Source organism: Sinocyclocheilus anshuiensis, unplaced genomic scaffold (assembly GCF_001515605.1).
Source record: "Sinocyclocheilus anshuiensis isolate Anshui unplaced genomic scaffold, SAMN03320099.WGS_v1.1 scaffold223, whole genome shotgun sequence".
Lineage (NCBI taxonomy): Eukaryota > Metazoa > Chordata > Actinopteri > Cypriniformes > Cyprinidae > Sinocyclocheilus > Sinocyclocheilus anshuiensis.
The window spans coordinates 91,212-116,251 of NW_015548214.1; the positions used below are offsets into that span (position 1 = coordinate 91,212).

The following is a 25,040-nucleotide window of genomic DNA, read 5'->3' on the forward strand; positions in this document are numbered from 1 at the left end:
TGTCTCTATATGTGGGTCGTTATGGTAGGAATCGCTGACGCCTACTGGAAGTGAGTCCCTACAAACCTGCTTTACACTCATTCATTATTAACTCAACTAGAAGTTTACGGACAGCTGTGCTTCGCGGGTCTCGTTTGGATCTCAGTGTTGAGAGATGTCTGCGGTTATTAGGAAGATCATTCACACTGCAGCTGCTCCAGCCGCCATCGGGCCCTACAGGTGAGAGTCCGTCTGCCGTCAAGTCAAACCATCATGTTTACGCTCCTCAACAAACCCACACGTGACATGCCCTAGCATATGGATAAGTGTGATTTCTACATAAAGCACCACCAGCTATGCATTTAACAGTCAGCATTGACCGGCAAAAGGCCTGACATAGGCTGCAGTGCAATATTCGTTCGGGGCGTGTCTTTAGAAAGCGCACTCAACTTTGTGCTGGAGATTTGGTGCGACTTATTTTTCATATAAGCTGTTTGGACGAGATGAATTCTGTTCAGAGAAAAATCCCATATACACATAAAGCCCCTATTAGACAGGGCATATACAGGTAAGAGTCTTCTCAGTCACTTTAATGTTACAGAACAATAGCATTTAGATTCCAAACTGTTTAAAATTGTAAAACTGGGATTTTATTTTGAATGCATTATAAGAAGATTATTTGTAACGCTCCATAATACCACCGTTTTATAAAAAAGTTTCTCAGTAGCACTGAACTTTAGTAACGCTTTATTTCATTACATGCAAAAAAGACATTTGCAGATTTAAGAGCTTTTTTTCTTTCACAAAATGCACTTGAAAGTGGTTTTGGGGGTGTTAGTGTTTCAACCAATAGACAGTAAGAGGAGGTGTCAAGTTCATTGACTTGACCAGAGGTCAATGTGGTTTGTTCTGCTTAATATGTGGTTATGTTAAAAAATATAAAAATTAAAAAAGGGTGCTTCGGAAAAGTATTTCTGACACTAGATTAATGTCATTTTTTTTGCATATATTCTATATTATAGCCATTTCACCTTATGCTCAGTTGATTACATGATTTAAACCAACATGAATCAATATTGATGAGATTTAATGTATGAGCTGACCTATGATCTTTAATTTCCTTGCAGTTGTGCAAACCTTGTGCTAAAACAACTGGCATTAATGTTTGCATTATGTAACTTACTGAACTTGTCTTGTATTAGACACATATTAACTTGGAATTGGTATTGTCTTGGACTATGATCTCTAGTTGAACTTACACTTGATCTTGGTGGTCTACAATGCTACTGAGTGATATTTTAGTTTATATAATATTCAGTATCCAATTTATGATTAGTAATATCCGAATTTACTGTGCCCAACATTAAATAAAGCAAGAAAACCTGATTGGCTGCTGGGCTAGTTGTAACTGCAGTGCACTGGCTGTGCCAGCAGAAGGCAGAGAAGGACAATATTTCCCACAATGCATTGTAATGTATGAGTACAACATCCTTATTCCTTCCAAAATCAGAGTTCACTATTCATTCACATTTTAAATGATATTGTTCCTACATTCAGCCAGGCTGTTTTGGTGGACCGTACAATGTACATCTCAGGACAGATCGGCATGGATGTTAGTGGACAGTTGGTGGCGGGAGGAGTGCAGGCTCAAGCCAAGCAGGTGACAAAACACATACAGTGGCCCTTAAATAATTGTTGACATTTTGATGAAGATATTTTTCGAATAAATGATTCATTCACAATCATGTATTTGAATTATATTTTAAGTAATTAATATATTAAGTAAATATGGTCAGGTTGGATTTTATGTTGACATTGCTACACAAATTAACAAGTTTTATTACACAAAGTAGTCATTTTCATTAAAAAATCCAATATGGGATACATGTAATTATGTATGTTTCTGTGTTTTTTTTCCCTTACAACTCCATAGGCACTCCTTAACATGGGGGAGATTCTGAAAGCTGCTGAATGTGGATATGAAAATGGTAAATCATCAAGCATCACCCAAAAATGAAAATATGCTTAAAATGTACTCACCCTCAGGCCATCCAGGATGTATGCTGCATTGCAAATGGGAACCCAAAGCAACGGTTTGAAGTTAAAAATGTCTTGATGGATTTATTTCTTACAAACATGCAGCTTTTCACTTCAAAAGACATTAACTGATGGACTGTAGTCGTGGATTACTTGTGGATTATCGTGATGTGTTTATCAGCCATTTGGACTCTCATTCTGACGGCACCCATTCACTGCAGAGGATCTACTGTTGAGCAAGTGATGTAATGCTACATTTCTACATTTTCACATCTTGGATGGCCTGAGCAATTTTTCATTTTTGAGTGAACCATTCCCTTAACATGTCTGTTCCTTCTTACAAATTTTCAAGAATTTTATAATGTGTGCTTTTTTTTTTTTGCAGTTGTCAAAACCACTGTGCTGTTAACAGACATTAATGACTTCAATAACGTCAATGATGTTTACAAGCAGTGTGAGTATTAATAAAGCAGTCACAATGGAATAATTCACCGCAGTGTGTCATATACACATACAACCACAGATTTCCCTTACATTTTTAGTAGCCTTGGTAATGTAGAACACCACATAATTGGGAATGACATTGGTGTCCTTTGTTGTTGGAATTAAAAACAATCATGACATTTGTGTTTCCTGTATATCCACCTTATTTGTCAACGTGGAAGTAAGCCGTCTTCTGTGAATGTGCGAGACTTCCGGTTAATTAGCCGCTGTAGGGAAGTGAAACGGTAAAACTGTTTGCACTACAAACCAGTATGTTCGTAATTAAGATAATACATTAAAATAACAATTAAGACACACTAGTTTGCAATATCAAGCAGCAAAACAAGCTGTTTTGTACAGCTAAAAATAGCTGGAAACAAATGACACCGGAAGCCTCGCACATTAAATTTACAAATGACCACACCCGCTCTTATAGGGAAAATAAGGTGGATACCTTCCCTAAAATTGCTTTACTTCCCATCCTGCACTTTAGTGATAATGCTTTATGCAAGTTATTGATTGTTACACAAATGCCTCTGTGCAACCCTGGGTATTTCCTCTTGAAAACAATGCTGATGGGTAATCCTATCCTGTCTGCGTGTAAAGGGATACAGTGCAGTTCTGTGAAACGAAAGCCTCCTCTATACGAGGACAACCCATCATCACTGCCTCCTACCACACAGAACTTTCCATGATGTGACATGCAAACCTGCAGCATCAACAAATACTCTAAACTGAATTCACGTCATTCTGTCTTTAAAACATATGATGCAATTAATGATACACACAGGGATAAGAGGCTCTTTTTCATGTCACAAGAACTGCAGTAGTCGACTATGTAAGATGAAGATTATATTTTATATAGCGTACAACTTATAGATACAAAGTGTCAATTTCAACTTTACTTGCAGTTTTGTATACATTTGTCACCAGTAAAAAAAACAGAGTTTCCCCAAAGTCTAAAAACATTTTGGTTTCTTTTCTTTTTCTAAGTTTTCAAGAGCAGTTTCCCAGCTAGAGCTGCCTATCAAGTAGCTGCCCTGCCCAGAGTAAGTATTAAACATAGACTAGTTATTGGTGTTTGCTAAGACAACCAGGTAACTACACACTACTCTTCAAAAGTTTGGGGTCAGTAGCTTTAAAAAAACACACACACACATACATTGATGATAATCAGTAATGTAATGAGCACCAAATCAGCATATTAGAATGATTTCTGAAGGATAACGTGACACTGAAGACTGGAATAATGATTACAAAATATCTTAAAATAGAAAACAGTTATTTTAAATTGTAAAAATATTTCACAATGTTACTGTTTTTGATCAAATAAATGCAACCTTGGTGAATATAAGAGACTTCTTTCAAAACATTTCTGAAACAATATCGACCAAAACATTTGAACAGTAGTGTAAGTATTAAACTTTGGCACACAAGCCATCTCACACTGTTTGAGTTAAGGAAATTAACAATACCTCAAATTATATGACTTTTTGAGGAGAGTTGTGCTATTACTTTACTCTACGTGATCAACTTGATATAAAAAGGGAGGGAAATCCCATAAACCTGCTTTGTTTATACCTCATTTGAACTTCACTTTCTGTTTTACAGGGAGGACTTGTTGAGATTGAAGCGGTCGCTGTGTTGGGACCCATCACAGATGCCCCCTGACTATATGACCCCGGCATGCATCACACATTGTAAATACAGTTATATGGAGACAAACCGCATCCCATATTACAAAATCAATCAAACTTTTAACCTCCCAAGTCACCAACAGAAAAAAAAACACTCTTTTTCTGTTGCCCATTTTGCTAATATAAATATGCTATCGAGAGTTCAGTTCAAAGCCCAGTTCAATTCAACTTTATTTTTAGACTTGTCATTATCACATTAATCTGTCATTATCACATTAAATCAAACCACACCACAAAAACAACATTTCTTCCATTTGTTGAGTTCAATCTGTTGTGTTTGTTGCAGGAAAACATTAGCATACAATAAATAAAACCAAAAAGCCTGTTTTTCAAATATTATGTCCTTTGTCATTTTAAATGTATATAACATTTTATTTCAGTTGGTTAAAATATTACATAATTATATAAATAGCATTCCATGATTTTCATATTCTCTTTGGCTTTTTGCATTTTTTATAAAGGGGTAAAGCCACTAAAATAGGCACCAATATTAAATATCGATGAAGGAAATCTCTAGCTAAAGCCAGCAATTATAATTCACTAAACTATAACTAGAGTGGGATGTTTGTATTCTGTGTATACAAAGACAGGCACAGAGTCTCTGAAGACCAGTTGGTCTATATCTTGGCAACGAACAAGCAATATCTATATAATAAATAAACTAATGTTCCACTGTATTTTGAAACCATTCATGTGAATCTTTATTTTATTGAAAATAGGTGGTTGAATCTGGATTCTGTAGTAACTGTGCCAAATGATGCGCACTTAACTATCTTCACCAGAGGCTGAAAGAGATGAAGTGGTATGGGAAATCAGACAAGACATTTATCCTCAGGAGAAGATTTTTAGGTCTGTCTTGCATCATATTACCCTACTTACCAGGCACTTCCTCTGGTGGGGTAGATTTAGCCTGGTCCTTAGTTGTGTTTTCTGTGGAAATAGGGATGCATTTCATTAATTTAGGCTCAATTAATATTATTTTTTTCCCCTTCATAATGGTTAAAGTAGCCAAATAAATTACATCATCATCCAAAAAACTGAGAAATTATAAATTCTCATATATACTATAAATGTATCAGTCGTCCTGTGTGTTTCTCACGTTGGACTTACTAAAACTAATCAAATAAAAAAATGAATATTTAAAATCAGTTGCTGTGTCCAGCAGAGTATTATTTCTTGTTGCATTCTGCTTTGTATTCTGTTCTGTGGTTTGTCATTGTTATTTGACAATGTCAGAGTTTTTTCCACATTGCACCCAAGACATTTGCATCCGTGGATAAATTGTCATTTACATTTAAAATTCGGGCAGTGAGGCATGCTGTGGCCCTCGCCACATTTAAGATCTGGCCAAAGGAACTACTGTTAAAGATGAAAATAATGCACTACTCCCAATTCCATTTTTACTGTGTATTCATAATCCTGAAATGAAACCGGCCAGTCTAACTGGAACCTGGTTTTAGTAGCCAAAATCTTGTCTTTCTTAAGGTTCAGTTATACTAACCTTTATAAGACCAATATATCTGCTTAGAAAGCCTTAGCAAAACGTTTGATAAAAAGTGATGGAAAGAGGAAACTAAGCAGGGCAGTGCTGTACTTCTACTGTAGGTCATGGAACAGTTAGTAGAACACTTGTCAGGTTACTTAGAGTTAAACAAACACACTATTACCAGTTTAGACTAGTGCCATCACCTTTCACTTGAAGTGTAAAGGTAAGTATGAATGTGTAAAATGGTGCTTTAACTTTTTTAAATAATACAAAGGTATTCCAGGAAGTCTTCATTGCTAAAGAGAATGTGCAAGATGTTCTGCATCTAGAGATACGTACCTTGAAAGTACCACAGTCATTTGCATGCACAAGCATAGAACACAAGGTATTATGTACCTTGATCTTGAAGAACCACTGTGAGCCAGTTTTTCCATGAGACTTTGCTCACTGTCCCTTTAAGATATGGAAACTGGAAGAAAACTTTAGTGTTGTTGTCTGTTAATGTGAAACGTACCACTTGGTGCTGGTTCTTCGGAATTGTCAGCTGTTGTGGAGGGGTTTGATTCGGGTTCAGCAGGCTGGTCAGATGTAATGGCCTCAGCAGCAGCTGCTTCTGGTTCATTGTGAGCTACGGCAGCCACAGAGCTCTGTATTTCCTCCGAGGCAACAGGAGCTGCACTGGATGTCTGTGGAGATTCCTCGGCCTGGGTTTGGTCTGGAATTGTCTCGCTGTCTGCTGCAGGGCCACCGTTTTCATTATTTGTTCCTTAGAGATCAAGACAAATATTTACCAGGGTTATTATTGTTAACTAAAACCATAAATAAAGATTCACTTGAAATAAAATAAACTTTAACTAAAATAAAATGTAATAAAATAATAAAACACAAAACTAAATAAAAATTAGAAATGTTGCCTTGGCAATTAGTGGAAATAAGTTGAAGTTGAAGCACTAAAATCACTAAAACTTAAAAACTATTTATAGACATTTAAAAAAACTAATAAAAATGACAAAAACACCAAATAATAAAATTGAAAATATAAAAATAATATCTAAATTCAAAACATTAACAAAAATATAATAGTATATCAATGATACTAAAATAACTTTAAATATTATTTGACATATTAAAATTATTTTGATAATAAAATGTTAAAAATAATAGTGGTTATACAATGTAAATGGATTAAATATAAAACAATAATTGTTTTTTTTCACTATTATTTCCCTCATATTATTGATCACGTGTTTAGGCATATACATATTTTAAATAGGGTACATCTAGGCCTGCACGGAGTCAGAACTTTTTCAGAAAGGTTTCCGCAGCACAAACGATATCAATATCAATACTGAAAAAAATATTCCAATTCGAGTTCAGTATACTCAGTTTGGTTCAACATATTTTACTATATTTAAATCTTTTCCACAGAATTCACATTTCATCAACACAGAAATATGAAAATATATTATGTCCTTTCTCTCTTCCTATCTTCGGTGTATCAAGTGTCAGTAAGGTAGAAGACAACTCTTTTTGAGACCCACTTTAAATTCAACAGAAATCTCTAAACTAAAGCTTGGACTGGTCTACTAAAGAAGCTGCACTGCCTATAATTATATGAAACAAAGCAATACATAGACATTCTGGTTAAATACTGAAAACTAACAACAGGTGCTGAAAGAAAACTGATGCATTAAAACAGGAAAACTAGCAGAGGTTTATGACATCGGTCATCTGTAATCTAAAGCACACAATATTTACATACATGAAACCTTCTTCTCAGCTCCATATAAGCACACACTTTGTTTAAATGTCATCATGGGCAAGTTAACACGCATCACCACACTTGAGGGAGCACCTGAGGTGGGGAGGACCTCCTCTGATCACCTAAATGTATTTCCTCAAATTCCAAGAACTCATCCACTGTGATCGTTCAGGAAACAGGCATGTAACATCAACAAAGCAAAATACAAATTTCCTTCATTTGTTTGACAAATTTAATTCAATCCCATTAAACTCTAAATTCTATTTAAATGTATTTGCTCTTCGAATAGCACTTTTTAAAAACATTATTTGATGAATGTTCATGAGATTGCATCAATTTTTTTGAACGTATGTAAATGTATAATTAGGAGGTGTTTGCCACTATGGATAAAAAGCATCTGCCAAATACTTAAATGTAAGTGTAACATGGGATCATAAAAACTGCATGCATGCATGCTAATGATAAAAACTGTATATTATACTGTTTCTCTGAAAGAAGGTTAATAATCTAAAGGCAGTTATCAAATTGCAATGGTTTTGCTTATGGTTTAAGCTCTGGGCAAGGCGTTTAACCTTAGGTTTCTCTAGGGGGACTTTTAGTGTAATGAATACTGTAAGTTTCTCTATGAGAGACGCTGGAGTCAAGTACATCTAAACTGTATGGCGGACTGATGACAGCATTCTGCATAAGGATCTGGGTGCCTTACACAATGGTTGAGGGTTCAGTTTCAAGTTAGGGTGACCCAGGATCCGAAAAGTAACTAAGATCACAATCTTCCTCTATCACTTAAGGATCTACCATGCATTTTAGCATTGTGTCTATATTATGGTTTTTATATCACATGATCAATATGGTGTTTCATGAGGTTAAGGAAGAATTTTAGGTAAGTGAGCACTGCATGCAGTGCCCATTTACCTAAAACTCTTCCTTAACCTCATGAAACACCTTGCAAATCAACATTTGACCAAATATAGCTCGATTGTGATTTGTGGGCTGTGTAGTCTTACCTGATGTGCTCCCATCTTGTTTGGTGTTGGGTTGTGTTGTGTCTTGAGCTGTGGTCTGAGTGCTAGAAGTGCATCCCATCGTGTCTTCCTCTGACAGGAGTGAAGTCAAGCAGTTTAGTGAGTGTTGTTGTGCCCAGCGGCGCACATCGACTTCAAGTGCAGGAGGAATGTGCTAATTAAACGCGCAGTTGATACAGACAGCACTCATTCCCTGGTCAGGGAACATATTGGGTGTTTCTGAGTGTGTATAAGCGGCGGTCATATGCAAACCTGCTCTTATTCCCGGTAACTTTACAGGTCGCATTTGAATTTGCAATGCTAAGACAGCAGCGAAGTTCTGTCCTCTGATTAAAATGCTTTGTGTTAAGAAATTATAAGAGACGCTTTATGTTCAACTTCAGTTCTAACAACCAAAATAACAATATAAATCTGATAACAGGTTTAATGAGAAAATGTATTCTGACTTTAAAATATAACATCACGTAGCCTACTCCATGTGTTGGTTGAGTTATTTTGGCGACATCTACAGGTGACTTCTGGAGTAGCGCTGGCCAACCCGAACTAGACTGTCGTAAAAACTACTGTAGTCAACATCTTCAGGCTCTACAATAAATATTCCTACAGTACATAACTAAATCTACAACTATGGTACATCATGTCAGGGCGCAGAGAATGCTATGCATCCATAAGAAACTCACTGCTACATTTTTTTAGTTCTATAAGATTCTTTATTTGGATAAATTGTTCTTTGGAGATTGGAAAAGTTCTTTGTTTTAAATTATATCGTTTGCATTAAAATAATGAGGAGACTTATGTTTTTCTGAATTATGACAAAACGTTGTCTGAAAAGTGTTTGGGGTATCAAAAATCCCATTTAATATGCTTCAATCATTCTGCATAAAAATGTTATATTAAGGGACCCCTACTATAAGACATGTAGCCTATACAAACAAAGAATATAGCGGTGTAGACATTTACTCCTGCCAGTTATTTATTTGGATTTATTTGATTGTATCTGCAGGGTGTTTTGTTCTTCCCCCTATAAAAGCAGCAATGGGATCATGTTTCTAAACATGCATGCATATTTGTTGCAAAATAACAGGAAAAGTCTTCAATAATATCTGCAGGGTTTTGGTATGAACATAGAAGAGTTTAAGGGGAAAATGATCACAAGGGTTAATATTTCAAACAGTCTCACACACTGTTCAAAATATTAACATTTCAAAATTCGACACCATGTTATTTTTGCAAAGAAGAGCTGTAAACTAGTTATTTTAAAACATTTTCTTTAAATATTTTGGATTTTATAAAAGGGAAAAAATTACTCTACTGTATTGCTTTTGAAAGACAGCTGAACATGTAACACAAAGTGTTTGGTTTCAGATGAGTGTGGCCTCCTGAGAAGAAATACACTGTTTATACAAATTTGTACAAATAGACATCTTCCTCTTAATGGTGTGCAAAACAAATTTTATATGCCTTTTTAATACATTTCATAGAATTGTGTCCCTCTGTTCTCTATCATGAAATGTTTTTCCCCCTTTTCACAAAGAAACATATATCGAACATAACACATATAGATGTATTACAAATAATGAACTCAATTAATCAATGTCAAATTGTTATAATTGTCTCGTTTCAGCAGAATTATTAATGGTCTAAAGCTTTGGTAATTATTTTAGCTTTTAAATGCCTCCTGCTATAGATATAGGCAGCACAAAAATGATTTAAAGAGCAGGAAAATACTTCACAACCAGATGTTAAGTATTTTGGATGCATTTGGATACAGTTGTATGTGCAAGAGTAAGCTCATTTCTGAGAGGAACTTCAACTGCAGGCCCTACTGTTTGCCTTCCTACACCTCTTTAAGCAGAAGGTCATAAGGTCGGATTGAGCTCTTTACTATTCCCCTCTTTTTCTTCAAATTACTGTTTGGTAATTATTGTGTTTGTTCTTATTTTAGCCTAACAGGTGTTCCTGATATCTGAGTAACAAAAATGCTTCCCATGTGTTCCCTTTCTAACAAAATGTTTATATTTTATTGTAATCATAATGCAAAACCTGATATTTATCTAACCAAAAATATCTAAACCTTGACAAAAAAAAAGTAGTATTTTATAATATCTATACATATATAGGCCTATCTAAATGTAAAACCTAATAAAATGAAGAAATTATGTCTAAAAAACAATTAGAATCGAAAAGCCTCTTTATGTGTATATAGGGAGCTATACAGGAGGTTACACGACATTTAACACGTTTATATTTTTTTAATGCCACCAGATGGCACAATTCTCACTTCAAAAAATTGATTTTAAATGCTTTCATTCTGTTTTAATGTGAAATATTGCATTTATTAAAAAATTATTAAATAAATAATTGAATAACAAAAAATATATTAATTCTAATGGAAAAAAATAGCTTATTAAAATTGTATAAATATTGCATAGTATCATAAAATCCCTTCAAAATTCTAAATAATAATCAGAAAATATTATTGAACAAAAATGTAGGCCTATTACATTGATTTTCCTGAAGAAAAAAAAGTTACATTTCAAGGCTTTGGTCACTTTTGACCGCGAAGGAGCCAAGTGTGACTCCTAAACGAAGAGGCCCAGAGGGTTGATGTTATCTGTGTTATATTTCATATACAACAACAATGTGACCTTTTATAAACACCCGTTTGGCCATTAGCTTTGAAATGCATCATTATACAAAAATATGAGCAGAGTTCTCCGCATAAAGACCCACGGCTGGCAGATAAACAAGCTAATTCTTTTCTCTCAATACGGTAAAAAGTTAAATTAAATTAAATGTGGATGATGTTAACTGTGACAAGATGATTTGACAGGCCAGAGCGGTCCGTTAACTATATGCACAAACGCTGCTTACGTATTTCCAGTAGAATCTCAACCAGAGACTTCACTTCCGTACCTGTAGCGAAGTGTACTAGCGGCAGAACTTTTTCTGGGACGTATTGTAAACAACAAATCCATTAAAATCCATTAAAGGGGCGATTACCCACCATATTCCAGTAGAATATCTACTCATTTTCAGCACCACGCCCTTAAAGGGGTCATATGATGCTTTTTTAAAGATCATTATTTTGTGTATTTGGTGTAACAGAATATGTTGACATGCTTTAATGTTCAAAAAACACATTATTTTTCAAATACTGTACATTATTGTAGGTCCTCTATGCCCCGCCTCTCTCAAACGCTTCGTTGACCCCCGCTCTCTCTCGCGCACGCTCTCTCGCTCTCGCTCTCTCTCTCGCGCTCTCTTATGGGAAGCCGAACAACCCAAATGTGGGACGAAACAGCGCGGTATTAAAGTGTTCGCGGTGACCTGTCATCGGCGCGGCTCGAGCGGCGCGACCGACTCGACAGCGCAGAGAGGACGTGTTTACTAGCGCCACCGAACTGACTGAGCGGCGCTGATCAGTTACAGCAGCGCAGCGCGAACATTACTCTCCGCAGAAGTTCGTGTTTTTTTCCTGCACATAACATAATGAAGAGTTATTACATTTATTTTGCTTATTATCTTTCATATTACTACATGTAAACAGTAGTGTTAGCTACTTTGAAGCACGTATAGCCTATATTTAGTAGTCACGTTCACAGCAAAAACTTCCATTAACCAATTAGAATTCAAATATTTTATGGTTTCCTTCATCAAGGCATATTTAAGTAAATTTTACATTTAAGGATATTTGTGTAACTGTAGCATATGATTATACTTGAAAAAAAAAGAGTAAAATGTACTGAAACTTTTCTGTCAGGACTTGATGGTTACTGAAACCACGCCTTCTTTCTTTGCATGCACATTTGGGCGGCATTATGCAAATATTTCCACATAGTGACCTAGATATGTGGGGGCGTGTTAGAACCAGCCGTTTTAGGGGGGCGTGGCAGAGTCTTAACTTTGATAAAGAATATCGCTTTGGTTTTGAGACTTTAGTCTTTGCAACTTCAGGGATCTTATCTATTCACGAACAGCTTGTAACACTCCAAAGAGAAAGGAAAACTTGAAATCGCGTCATATGACCCCTTTACTACAAGCAAAGTATTGAAGAGTGAATACTAGACAGACTTCATTTCTACCCTTTATACCCTTGGCTACTCACTCTTCACAACAATACAACAGAACAGCACAATATATTAATTAAAATAATACTTAGTATAGAAATTGTGGATGGATAAATTTGCATTTATTTGTACAAATGTAGATAATGTAAACATGTAAATATAAATAACTTGGATACCTGCACTGCCGTAATGTAAACGTAAAAATAACATGTATATATAAGTAACTATGATAAAGTGTTAAACATTTCCTGTACAACATTGTTGTGTAGGCCTATATACAAAAACTCTATGTTAGCTATGGACAAACAAGCAGACAGATGGGTTAAGGCTGTAAGTGGCAGATGTGGCGGCGTTGGGGCATCTTGACAGCGAGTAATGTTGCAGGTTGTTTCTGCTGGTATGAAAACACACTCCCAGCCTAAACTTTTCCAAAGGTAGAATCCACCAATGAATCCTCAATGAACATCCTGATTAAAGTGGATGTAGTGCTGACAAAGTCCTAATACAGCTCGGACACTCGGAGGACTGAGAGGTCAGGCAGCTCGCTGGTGACACCTCTGTAAAGGGTACTCCTGAAATAAAAAAGCTCCGTAGTATGTTTGAATTATTTGACCTAAATGGATGTCATGCCATGTTTTTGTATGGTTAGAAAAAATTTCAGGCAAATTACTGCTCTATAACTTTAAAATTAAAAAGTTAATTTTTGACACTGGTAGTTGGACAGTCCATTTGTTATATCTAGCCCTGATCTCATACAGTAGGTATTATAAATTATGAGTTAAGCAAAAAATTTTGTTTATGAGTGTAAACTATTATTTTGATGAATTCACTATTTAATTCAGCAGTCAAATTTTTTTCTGAATAATGACTATTGTCCACAGAATTGCTGTATTACTCACAGTTCATCCAGAAATCCTGTCAAATGTATCACACAGAGCAGAGGTTGTGTTGTGTTGTGTTCTGTCTCATCTATAATCTCTCCGACTAAGCCAATAAAAATAATTTGAACTAAAAGCATGTATGCATGTATTTATATATTACATTATCCCTTAATCAAGTTTATTTTAAAAGGATTTGATCATTTTGGGTTAAAATTTTAATTTAAAAATTTAACCCAACAGCTGAGTTAGTCCATATTTTACCCAAAGTTGGGTTGAAATAACCCAGCATTTTTTAGAGTGTGAAATGGAAACCGGGGACATTTCTTTCTTGAGTGTTCTAAATATCATTGAAATCTCATTTGTTATTGAAAAACGGGGGCAACACATTTTTTTAATTGTTGTGAATTCCATATACTATTATTGCAATTGATAATTAGGCCTTTTATGATGTTCAGTTTGATTATTAGGACTTTTGGTCTGGTTTTATTACAGTTAACCAAAAATCACACTATGGAAGCAATGCATTATGCACTGAAATAGCAGTTCAAAACAATATTATAACAAAATTATGACTTTACACAAACACTTTATGAAATAAAACGAAATAAAATGAGATTATATGATAAATAAAACTGTATTTAATATTTTTATGTATTTAATAGTATTAAATATTTTAGTTTTTTTTTTTTTTTACATTTTCTCATAGCCTATTCTTATTTTCATTTTCACACACTGAAAAAAGCAATTACAACTTTTCAACTGTTTTATGTTTGTGCTTAGAAATGTCCTTATAATTAGACTTATTATTTTGAAATTCAGGCTCATTTTAAGCACAAATTAGTGTTTTCTGCAAATGTAATTGTTTTAAGTGTAATTGTTTAGTTGGGTTTTTGATCAGGCATTTATTCATATCGGGGTGTACATTCACCATACCTCGCAATTCTGACTTTATAACTCACAATTTATATCACTCACGAGTTGATATCACCTAATTCTGAGGAAAAAAAGTCAGACTTGCGAGATGTAATCTCACAATTGTGAGAAAAAAATCGCAAGGAGAATGATACATGATTCAGGATACTGTCACAGATCTGTCAGGGTGTATTCCTATAGTTTAACCTGTCCTGAAGCGTCTCCTTTCAAACCAAGAACAATAACTGTAACAAACTGTATTAGCATCCACAATAGAAGGGAAAATAACATTCTGTTTGTTCTAAGTGGGTGCTCCAGCTAAATTGTCTGCTGCTTTAAATATCTGAGCTCTAGATTAGTTGTCAATGTTTTTATTGTTCATCATTTATGGATACACAACGTTATTGTCCTTGGTGTGAATGGCCTTGATTAAATATCTCTCTTTGTGTTCACAAAAATGTAAGTTTAGATAAGTAAATGATGTTTGTGCATTTGAGTTTGAACTAATTTGGACATATGTGCTACAAATATAGCACTACAAGGTACAATTTGGTCACCAAATATTTGTCTTTGAAAGGTACAGACTGTAAGGGTACCAATAGGCTACACTTTTCGGGGTGTACTCTTGCCTTGAGGGTACTGCCCCATTGACAAGCCCTTGTACACATTTTGTGCACATTTTTCTGACAGTATACCAAACTCATTCACACACTAACAAACTATCACATGCCACTATGAATTTTACCTGTTCGACATCAGGCATACTGTGTGTCACAGCAGAAGTGCATGGTAATCCTGGGTGCAGTGCATTAGATATCATTTTTGACACCAATTTCACTCTGAAAAATTAAGCTTTGTGATTGGCTATTCACAGGTTAGGTTCAACAAAGAACTTCTTATCTATAAACAATGTTGATTATATAGGGTTGGCAATATATTTCTTTGGCCATTAGAAAAGTTCTTGAGGTTCAAATATATAAGCTTTAGTGTATTGGTTTCTGTATTGCTTGAATTGTTCTTTAAATAGATGTTTACTAAAAATTCTAGGAATAATAGATTTCTTTTGTACATATTGAGGAAGCTCTGTTTACCGAAACGTTGTGTATAAAAGGTATGTAGTGATCAAGTGAGTTTGAGTGGTCTATGAGATTTTTTATTCTTTTGGACTGACACTGAAGTCAGTCTCAACAGAATATGACAGTTAATATTTTAAACATATTCTCGCACACTGGCAGGGTTATGTAAGGGATAATGCATGGCTAGCTGTGCATTAAACGATTTTAATGCATGATTGGAGGCCAAGAACCACCCGACGCGAAGCGGAGTGCATTAAATTAAATTTAATTGTGCGTCAATTAAGGCAGCGCATTAATATAGAACAGTGATTAAACTGACTTTGAACTACCTGTGCATTAAATGGTTTTAATGCATACCTGCCAGCCAATCAGAATCCAGTATTCAGACAGACCATGGTTTAAACAACTTTATTTCAGATATAGGCCTACGCAAACATTTTTAAAGAACAGATATAAAGAACATAATTCGTTTGAGAGAACATAATTAATCTTTTTCTTTCCAAATACATTATTGTTTAAGAAAGAAAGGAAAATATATCTACTGTAGTCTTTTCATTTTAAACAAGACAAAGTTGAACACATCACACTTAAGGTTTTTGGTTTTTATACAAATAGTTTATGGAAAATACAAATTGTTCCCTTCATGAGATGCAAGACAAAGCAAGCCTTTTTAGAATATGGTTCATGGAATTTGTACGTCTATGACCTACAGCGATGTTCTAACTTTCTATTTCTCTTCACATGGAAGCTTAAAGTACATAAGAAATAACAAATTACAATTATGGAATCAATGAATATGAATGTGCCAAAATGTTATACATCTCCTGCTTGAGTAGAAAGTATTAATTAAGGTTTGGTATGTCAGATATCAGACAGTACAAAAATGAATTAGAGAAAATAAAAAGCGGGCCTATATAGAAACCAGCCATGCTGGATTATTTCAGACAGCAATAAACAATCTTGTTAGTCAAATGTTAAAGTCAGAAGATTTGAGAGTAGAAATATATACCCAAGCGAAATCTCATGAGAGCAACTTCAACTACGGCTGCAGATTGCCTTCCTACACCTCTTTAAACAGAAGGCCATAAGGGCGAATTGAGCTCTCCACGATTTCTTTCTCTTTCTCAGCAGATGTCCCTACTGGTATAGGAACCAACCAAATATTTTTGTCCTTGATTTCCCTCTTCTGGGGGTTGATTCTATTCTGCATGATGACTTTGTAAGTTTTTCCATTCTTTTGCGACGTGAATGTCTTGCTTTTCGCATAATCTTCTGCCACATTGATGTCTGGAGATGAATAAATCCCTCTTCCGCACACCTGACCACCTCCGGCCTTGAAGTGAGTCTGTATGATGCCCTCAGCCCCTTGTAAACCGGTTCCGTGGTAGGAGACTGGCCATTCATCGGCCACGGAACGGCTCCTCCATCCATCTGTTCCCAGCCAAGCGTTCCCATCAGGGTATTTATCCAGAACCTTCAGGGCAAAGCGCATCCACCCGTAGGGCCGCTTGTACGGCTTGTCTCCACGCATGCACACAGAATCAAACTTGAACTCAGACATGTTCCTGAAGTCAAAGTCAAAGACTGGATCAAAAAAGTCATCTGGTATTGCAAATATTGCCTTCCGGAGAGAAGAGCTTGCGTTTTTCTGCTCACCAACAAACAACCGTGTCAGTAAAGAAGTTAGATATGACACAGGTTGGACCGCAAGTGAGAGTGCTTCATAGCCAAGAAGGGCAATAGTTGTTAGACTGGTAATATCCAACTGTATGACTCCATCTAAACCCTTACAATCTGACTGGAATTTCACCGTGACTCCCAGAATGGCAGAGAGCGCCTCGGTGAAGAGAGATTTGCTCAACTCCATTATATTAACACTCAACCTTATCAAGTGACCAGGATTTCTGTTCTGTTAGTGTTGACAAGAAAATATGGTTTATCTAGCTATTAGTAACACACCCATCTTCTCCCACATTTAGTTTTGCTTTCAGTTTAAAGGTCAAGTTTATTACCGATATTATCTGTGAAATTTGGCGGGCAGAGACAAGTCAGAATCTGTGCATTACCGCAAGTGAGAGTGCTTCATAACCAAGAAGGGTAATAGTTGTTAGACTGGTAATATCCAACTGTATGACTCCATCTAAACCCTTACAATCTGATTGGAATTTCACCGTGACTCCCAGAATGGCAGAGAGCGCCTCGGTGAAGAGAGATTTGCTCAACTCCATTATATTAACACTCAACCTTATCAAGTGACCAGGATTTCTGTTCTGTTAGTGTTGACAAGAAAATATGGTTTATCTAGCTATTAGTAACACACCCATCTTCTCCCACATTTAGTTTTGCTTTCAGTTTAAAGGTCAAGTTTATTACCGATATTATCTGTGAAATTTGGCGGGCAGAGACAAGTCAGAATCTGTGCATTCAGGAGTTTTGTGTGAGGTTGAAAAAGTTTCCCACACAGATTTCACTCTTGTTCAAGTTGGTCTCGCAAAAACTCAGGCCGTTGAGTTGATCACTTTTAGAAATAAACAACCTTTTACAAAGATTTGCTCCGAATTCACACAAACTGGGTTTATATTTAACCCAGCATTTTTTAGAGTGGTGTTACTCACTGACTGAGTGAATGTTATTTGTTGTGTTTACATTTGTACAATGAGCTGGTTTTTAATTGCTCAATTATTTTTTGCAATTTAAAACTGTTGTTCAACATTTCAGAGAACTATCCCTAATTTGAACACTTAATCTTAATTGCTCTGAAATTTACAATCTAAATTAGCAGTGCACCTCTGTGCCTGACTTTCATTATAGTACTTGATTAGAGCATCTTAAACTAGTTTAAAAATGTGGTCTCCTAGCTGGCCAAGCTGATCTAGCTGGTTTGCCAAACAAAAGTTTTAAGTTTTCAATAACATTTACATTAAAATATCTTTAAAATCGTTATGAACATAAATAACACCTCCCCATTGTGTTATCTTCGGGTTATGTAGGTGTATAGCAATTCATAATGTATAGTATCTTTATGAGCTGTTATGGAATGGACGTTTACTTTTGCTTTCTGTTTACAAATTTATACAAAAAAAAAGCAGTCTTCATTAAAATAGGATATTTGGATTGTTGGACATGCAATCCAGTTCAGTGTTTGTGCTTTGTTGGGAAAACCAAATAGACAAAATTGTATTTTTATCTATGTTCTTGTATAGTTCACATCAGGCCACCAGTTATTGTTGACCAGTAAGAATCTCCTCAAACAGTAGTTGATCTGAGATAACTGACCGTGTGAAAAGACTTACTCTAAATTCACTCTAAATCCTCATATTGCATAAAATACAGGGAGTGCATTTGCTATACATTATGAATTGCCATCAGACACATTTCACAACACATCAATGCGCATCAAACTATGCCTAATGCTCAGAAAATGGCTTGATGGATGAATAGTTTGAGTGGGTGGTTTCAACAAGAAAAATGGCTTTGTAACAGCAATTTCCCTATATGCAGTGTGATTCAGTAAGGCTTTAGATTATGATATTTTTAGTTATTAAAATAAAAGGGTTAACTTTTAACTTTTTAACTTCCAAATTTTTCTCAAAGTAGGAAAGGCAGGATGTTCATCCTCAAAAAATTTAAATGAGAAAAATAATCAAAATTTACATCTTTTGTCCTTGTATGAATTTTTTTAGTCAACATGAAACCAAGTCAGTAGCATGCATTAAAAAATACATAGGCTAAGTTTATGTATTTTTTTATTTATGCTACTGGTCAACAATTCACCTTTGCATTTATTTTTAAATTAATTTTCAATTAACTTCATAACTTGCTCTTCCTGTGATATGACTCACTTGACATCTGTGATGTACTGAATGCAAGGCATCACAAGCCAATCACATTCAAATCTGCCTTTTTTTCACATTCCAATAAACAACATGCCTTAAGTCCATGACAACGTCTTTTTTATTAATGCCAAGGCAACCAAAAATATACAAGAATAACAATGCAAACAAGTGTGTATGTTTGACAGATAGTAGACCTACAGTTTTTTTGAGTAATAGGCCTACACCAGAGGCTGTCAGCCAGGGGCCCGAGCATCAGCAAACGTCCAAGGAGGTCTCAAGATGACGCATTTAAAATAAGAAGAATTAAAATAAACTAAAACAACAATAACAACAAAAATCAGGACATTTCTTATTTTAATTCATCCCCCTCAACAACTGTTTACTTCAGGGACCAGGGTTTCCAATTGTCTTGAAAAACCTGGATACATGAAGTAGCGTGATTTTAAAAGTGAGATTTCTAAACATGGAAAAAGTGTGAAAATTAATTAAGTTTTATAACTTCATGGACATTTTTATAATGAACATACATGTTTATTGTGCCAAATACTCATTAAGTAAATCTCGAACTAATGGAAAATTGTGGAATATTGTTTTGGAGTCAAACAGCTGAGAACTACCGGCACCTAGTGATGGGCGTTTTCGAAGCAGTAGCCTACTTCATGAAGCTTCGAAACCTTTGCGAATCATTTGTTTCGAAACAGTGGTTCGGAGCGCGTATCAAACTGCCAAAGTTCGAGATTTCAGGGGTTTGCAGACTGGGGGCGATGATTACGGTGGCCGAGAAGTGCAAAGCAGATCACAATTCTGAAAACAAAATAACAAATTACAAACGCAAATGCAAGTCTAAAAAACAAAATAACAATTCAGAAAGCACAACAACAATTCAGAAAACATTATAACAAGTCAGAAAACACAATGACAAATCTGAAAACAAATTTACAAGTCAGAAAACTAAATTTGTTTTCGGATTTGTCATTGTGTTTTCTGACTTGTAAATTTGTTTTGATTTGTCATTGTGTTTTCTGACTTGTTATAATGTTTTCTGAATTGTTGTTGTGCTTTCTGAATTGTTATTTTGTTTTTTAGACTTGCATTTGCGTTTGTAATTTGTTATTTTGTTTTCAGAATTGTGATCTGCTTTGCACTTCTCGGCCAACGTAGATGATCTCTGTGAACCCGTGAATCATGAGTTCAGTGAGATCGGCGAACCCCTGAACCAGTCTATGTGTTTTGCCATAGACTGATCTCGGATCAGTTTTTATCAATTTGTAGACATTTTAACGATACATTTGTGTAATTAAAAGGATGAGTTGTAGTGAACAGTCTCGTACTGGCCTTTAGACAAGCTCTCCATAAAACAAACAAAACAAGCCCTGGAAATTAATTATAAAAAAAAAATATATATATTATACAGACACTTCATATTAAACGGTATTTTATTATTTTAATTACATTTAATATATTATACTTTCAATAAAGCATTTGCATTGGGTTTGTAAAAGCTGTTTTTATGCATGTTTTGACATGAGTTTGTGTTGCATTTACAGTTTTGACCAGCAGGCGTCACCAGCGTGTGGTGTTTCGAGCGCTTCGAAAAAGTGAATCATTTTGGAAGCAATTGGTTCAGTTGAGTCGAAGCTTCGAAAAGGTTCGTTTTTCGCATCACTACTGAGCACGTTTACATGCACACCAGTAAGCTGATAACTCACAAATATCAGCTTATTAAAATAACCAGTTTTCCCCGTTTAAATGCACATCAGTAACCTGACAACGCAAGTAAGCTGCGCTTCATGAATAAATCAGGTTATTTCCCTGTAGTGACGTCGAAATATAATAATTTGCGTATCTGACTCCGAGTATTCCATGCATTTGTCAGTTGTGATGTTAAATTGAGCTTGCGACATGTCGGGAAACTTACAGCTCATATATTATCCTCATGCAGTTATAACCACAGCATTGTGACTGAACCACTTCTACTTCTGCTGCACGAGATGAGAACACATTTTTATCATTTTCTGAGTCATGAAAAAGTGCTTTTGTGATATATTTCCTTCTTTCTTTACTGCAAGACGTTTGCTCGGTCTAGATGCGCTTAAATCTGCACTAACGATGCGTTCCTGTCACGTATCACACATGCGCACTTCAATAAGCCGACAGAAAGCGGGTTATTGCGTTTACATGCCGTGCGAAATCGGAGTAAGAGGCAAAAAACTACCTGTTGCGACCGGTTTATGCTTACGCCGTTTATGACCTTACTCCGATAAAAGAAAACGGGTTGCCGCGTTTACATGACCCAAGTGCGTTTTCGGTTTATTAAACATAATCGGCTTAAGAACGTGCATGTAAACGCGCGCAGACACCAAACGTCACGGGGTTACTGTTCTGAGGTCAGCGGTCTCGAGGCTTGGCGCTCTCGCGATGTGGGCGCGTGAGGTTTACGCGCGCGCTGCACGCTGGGAAGCCCTTTCTCTACGAGGCCATCTTGGTGTGATCAGGAGGTGAGCGCGGCTTCTGGTGGAAACGATTAAAAATACTCTCTTTAAGGCTTTTATGAAGACTGCAAACAGAAGGTTTTTGAAAGAATAGGTTTTGATTTGTTGCTCCTCTGTGTTTAGGTTGGCCAGATCGGACTAATCGGGAAAAATGGTGGCCGCGAAGAAGACGGTGAGTGGAGCGCGGTGCTTCACGTGGAAGCTCCCTTCAGGCCCGATCATAAAAACCAACATGTTTTCATCCACAAATACTGAAATATAAGGTTTAAGTTACGCAGTGGAGCTGTTATCAGGCATTTCATTGTGCAAATGTTCATCTCTACGTGCTGTCGTGTGGGCTAAATGTTAGCTAACTTAGTTAAAGAGTGCAGCTGCTTGACAGGATGTTTCTAGTTCAGAGGAACTCGTTTGTTTTCTATTGTACGTTATATGTTAAATATATTAATGATATAGGTGTCTTCCGAAGAAGTGATGCGGCTTTATCAGTCAAACGCTTATTACGTTAACTGTGCAATGAATGTAGCACGGGAGCAATTCTGAAATGTCATTGAGATAAATTATTGAATTGTAGTTGTCTGACGCAGACGCGGTATGGTCACATAATGTGTATATACTGTTTATAAGTGCATTGATGTGATCATAGAGCGAATGGGGCGTGACTTTCTTAATAGATTTGGAAATGTAACTTATTTGTGTAACTATTATATTAATGTGCTAGACATATTAGTCTAGTGAGCAAGATTAATATACAGGATTTGCACCTCTGTCAAAGAAATGACTGGTATGAATATCTGATGTCAAATATATTTGACATGTTAGTCATTGTTTTGTAGAAGTGTATTTTTATGTTCTGTGCCATAGGTGTATTTATGGTTTTGTTCCTTCATCTTTTCAGAAAAAGTCCCTGGAGTCCATCAACTCCAGACTGCAGCTTGTGATGAAGAGCGGTAAATATGTTCTCGGATACAAGCAGTCTCAGAAAATGATTCGCCAAGGAAAAGCCAAGTTGGTAATCCTGGCCAACAACTGTCCTGCTCTGAGGTGTGTGCCGTTTACTGCTCTGAAATCTGCTGTCAAAATGTGAAAAGTTTGGCGTCTTAGTCAATACAATTGTATCTTTTTTTCTAGGAAATCTGAGATTGAGTACTACGCTATGTTGGCCAAAACCGGAGTCCATCATTACAGTGGAAACAACATTGAGCTCGGCACAGCCTGTGGCAAATACTTCAGGGTGTGCACACTGGCCATCATTGACCCTGGTGTGTATTCATGCATCGGTTTCTTTCAGTGGGAGAACTGATGTGACTTGATCTTATACTTTTGTTTTATCGTAACTTTCCATGTTAACTGGTTTAGTAGATTATGTGTCAAAGTAGATGTACATTTAAAAGGTTGCTGGTATTTTTGTGCTATTTTGATTCCGACGTGGAACTCAAGAGCACCTTAGACATTGTCTGTCTGTCCTTTGTATTCTCAACATTAATATTGTAGCATTGTGTCAGGTTAAACGAATTGTTCTGTCATTAATGCTTTTCTCTTGTGTTTGATAGGCGATTCTGACATCATCAGAAGCATGCCAGACCAGCAGCAGCAGCAGCAGGGGGAGAAGTAGAGCCATTTCCACCAGATCTTTTTAGAAATAAAATTGGTTGAAAAGGTCTTTGTTGGTTTTGGTTATTTTTGTCTCGGCTTTTGTTCAGACTTGATGTTTAATTGATAAAAGGCATAAAAAAGACAACATTTTTTCCCTTCTCATCTTTTGACCTTTGATAATGTTGAGGAACGGGATATTGTTTAGTCACTGTTTTATGTATTCAAGGTTTTTTTTATTATTCAAAAAATATGAACATGACATCTGCTTCTGGAATCCTTGATCTGCTCTTGGGATGTTTGTTTCCCAATTTGTTAAGAGCATGAACAGAATCCAATATTTTCAATATTTATGTGTGCTGTGAATTCAGCGTGAGCCACAGCAGTGGGGTGAAGACATTCACACCATCAATATGTATTACAATTTTGCCACTAGAGGGGGCAATATTTAATGCATTTTATTCTTAGTTTTGCAGTTAAATAATTTTATCTTTGAATTTTAAGTTAAATTATTTTTCTTAGTAGAAGACAGTGTTATCTTTTGGTTTGAAAATTTCTGTACTCCAGTCCTAAATTTGAATAAAATGTATAAACTGTTGATCCTGAAGTGTGTTACGCAGTCTTAAATGAAAGGCTTGTCGTCCATTGTGGATTTAACTAAAAAAGTAGTTGTATAACTTCTTTTTAGATTGCTAGCAAATATATTATGTTCATGTAGTTTTTCTTCTCTTGAATGGCACATACCAGTTTAAAAAACATTGAATGTATTATTATATAAAATTAGAAGAGGTTGACTTGCTTTTTATAGATTTGAGTATAAAATATATTTCATGAGGTATTTGAATTGCTCAATTCCATAGTTACAGGTGCATCTCAATAAATTAGAATGTCGTGGAAAAGTTCATAAAATTGAAAATGGTGTCATTGCAGTAGCTATGTGTCAGCAATAAATAGGCAGTGTGTGTAAACCAGGCAGATAAATGGATTTACAGAATTTGTCTATTGTAACTTAACTGAAATACTCTCTAAACAAGACCATCTGTGAGGGTTTTTTAATTTTTTGTATTGTATTCATAAATTTAATTTCAAAATCTAACATGCTCACATATTCCTCGGTGATTTAAGGCAGCCCTTGAGCTGAGGCTGAGGCATTAGAAATGTGCTGCTGCAACGACTTACTTTTTTCCTCCCAAGGATTTTCAGACCAAAATAAAAATCTTGATGGGCCTAAAGCAGAGAGATCAAACGCTCACTTCACTGAAGTGATTGCCCTAGTTTCCTCAGTCACGTGTAGTCGGTTTTGAAGTCTAATTCTTAAATACCCACACAGATAAATATAATCACCCTCAACTGAGCACGTTCAGTGAGCTTGCAAAAATGAAAGGATAAACAGGGAACTGGGGTGATTTTCACAAGATCGCAACAGTGCTTCAGAAAGGACCTTGGGCTGTTTTTTGTTTTATTTACTAAAGCATCACTGGACAGTATCTTGGACTATCAAAAATAGTACAATAGATGAAGAGGTACAGTGGGTACGGAAAGTATTCAGACCCCATTAAATTTTTCACTCTTTGTTATATTGCAGCCATTTGCTAAAATCATTTAAGTTAATTTTTTTTCCTCATTAATGTACACACAGCACCCCATATTGACAGAAAAACACAGAATTGTTGACATTTTTGCAGATTTATTAAATTCTTGTAACCAAAGTAAT

At 35.7% G+C, this 25,040-nt stretch overlaps 3 protein-coding genes across 4 annotated transcripts; 2 read left to right on the top strand and 1 right to left on the bottom strand.

The window, feature by feature from the left end:
- The first annotated feature begins 70 nt into the window (after positions 1–70).
- LOC107653829 (ribonuclease UK114-like) lies at positions 71–4,369 on the top strand. 2 transcript variants are annotated; one of them, XM_016440673.1, is made up of 6 exons: positions 71–219; positions 1,537–1,639; positions 1,913–1,967; positions 2,402–2,470; positions 3,493–3,548; positions 4,111–4,369. In XM_016440673.1, exons 1-6 carry the CDS (start codon positions 155–157, stop codon positions 4,168–4,170), a joined length of 408 nt encoding a protein of 135 aa, XP_016296159.1. In that variant the 5' UTR covers positions 71–154; the 3' UTR covers positions 4,171–4,369. The 2 variants fall into 2 exon arrangements, with proteins under 2 accessions (XP_016296159.1, XP_016296160.1); XM_016440674.1 differs by lacking the exon at positions 71–219 and adding an exon at positions 404–547.
- A 93-nt stretch (positions 4,370–4,462) lies between these two features.
- LOC107653828 (swi5-dependent recombination DNA repair protein 1 homolog) lies at positions 4,463–8,988 on the bottom strand. The gene is made up of 6 exons (XM_016440672.1): positions 8,943–8,988; positions 8,722–8,807; positions 8,452–8,541; positions 6,197–6,448; positions 5,076–5,126; positions 4,463–4,981 (listed from the first exon to the last, which is right to left on the bottom strand). Exons 1-6 carry the CDS (start codon positions 8,945–8,947, stop codon positions 4,962–4,964), a joined length of 504 nt encoding a protein of 167 aa, XP_016296158.1. The 5' UTR covers positions 8,948–8,988; the 3' UTR covers positions 4,463–4,961.
- Positions 8,989–21,691: 12,703 nt separating this feature from the next.
- LOC107653832 (60S ribosomal protein L30) lies at positions 21,692–23,396 on the top strand. Its single transcript, XM_016440676.1, has 5 exons — positions 21,692–21,742; positions 21,860–21,908; positions 22,632–22,777; positions 22,865–22,995; positions 23,287–23,396. The coding sequence occupies exons 2-5, from the start codon at positions 21,888–21,890 to the stop codon at positions 23,346–23,348; spliced, it is 360 nt and encodes a 119-aa protein (XP_016296162.1). The 5' UTR covers positions 21,692–21,742; positions 21,860–21,887; the 3' UTR covers positions 23,349–23,396.
- The last annotated feature ends 1,644 nt before the right edge of the window (positions 23,397–25,040 follow it).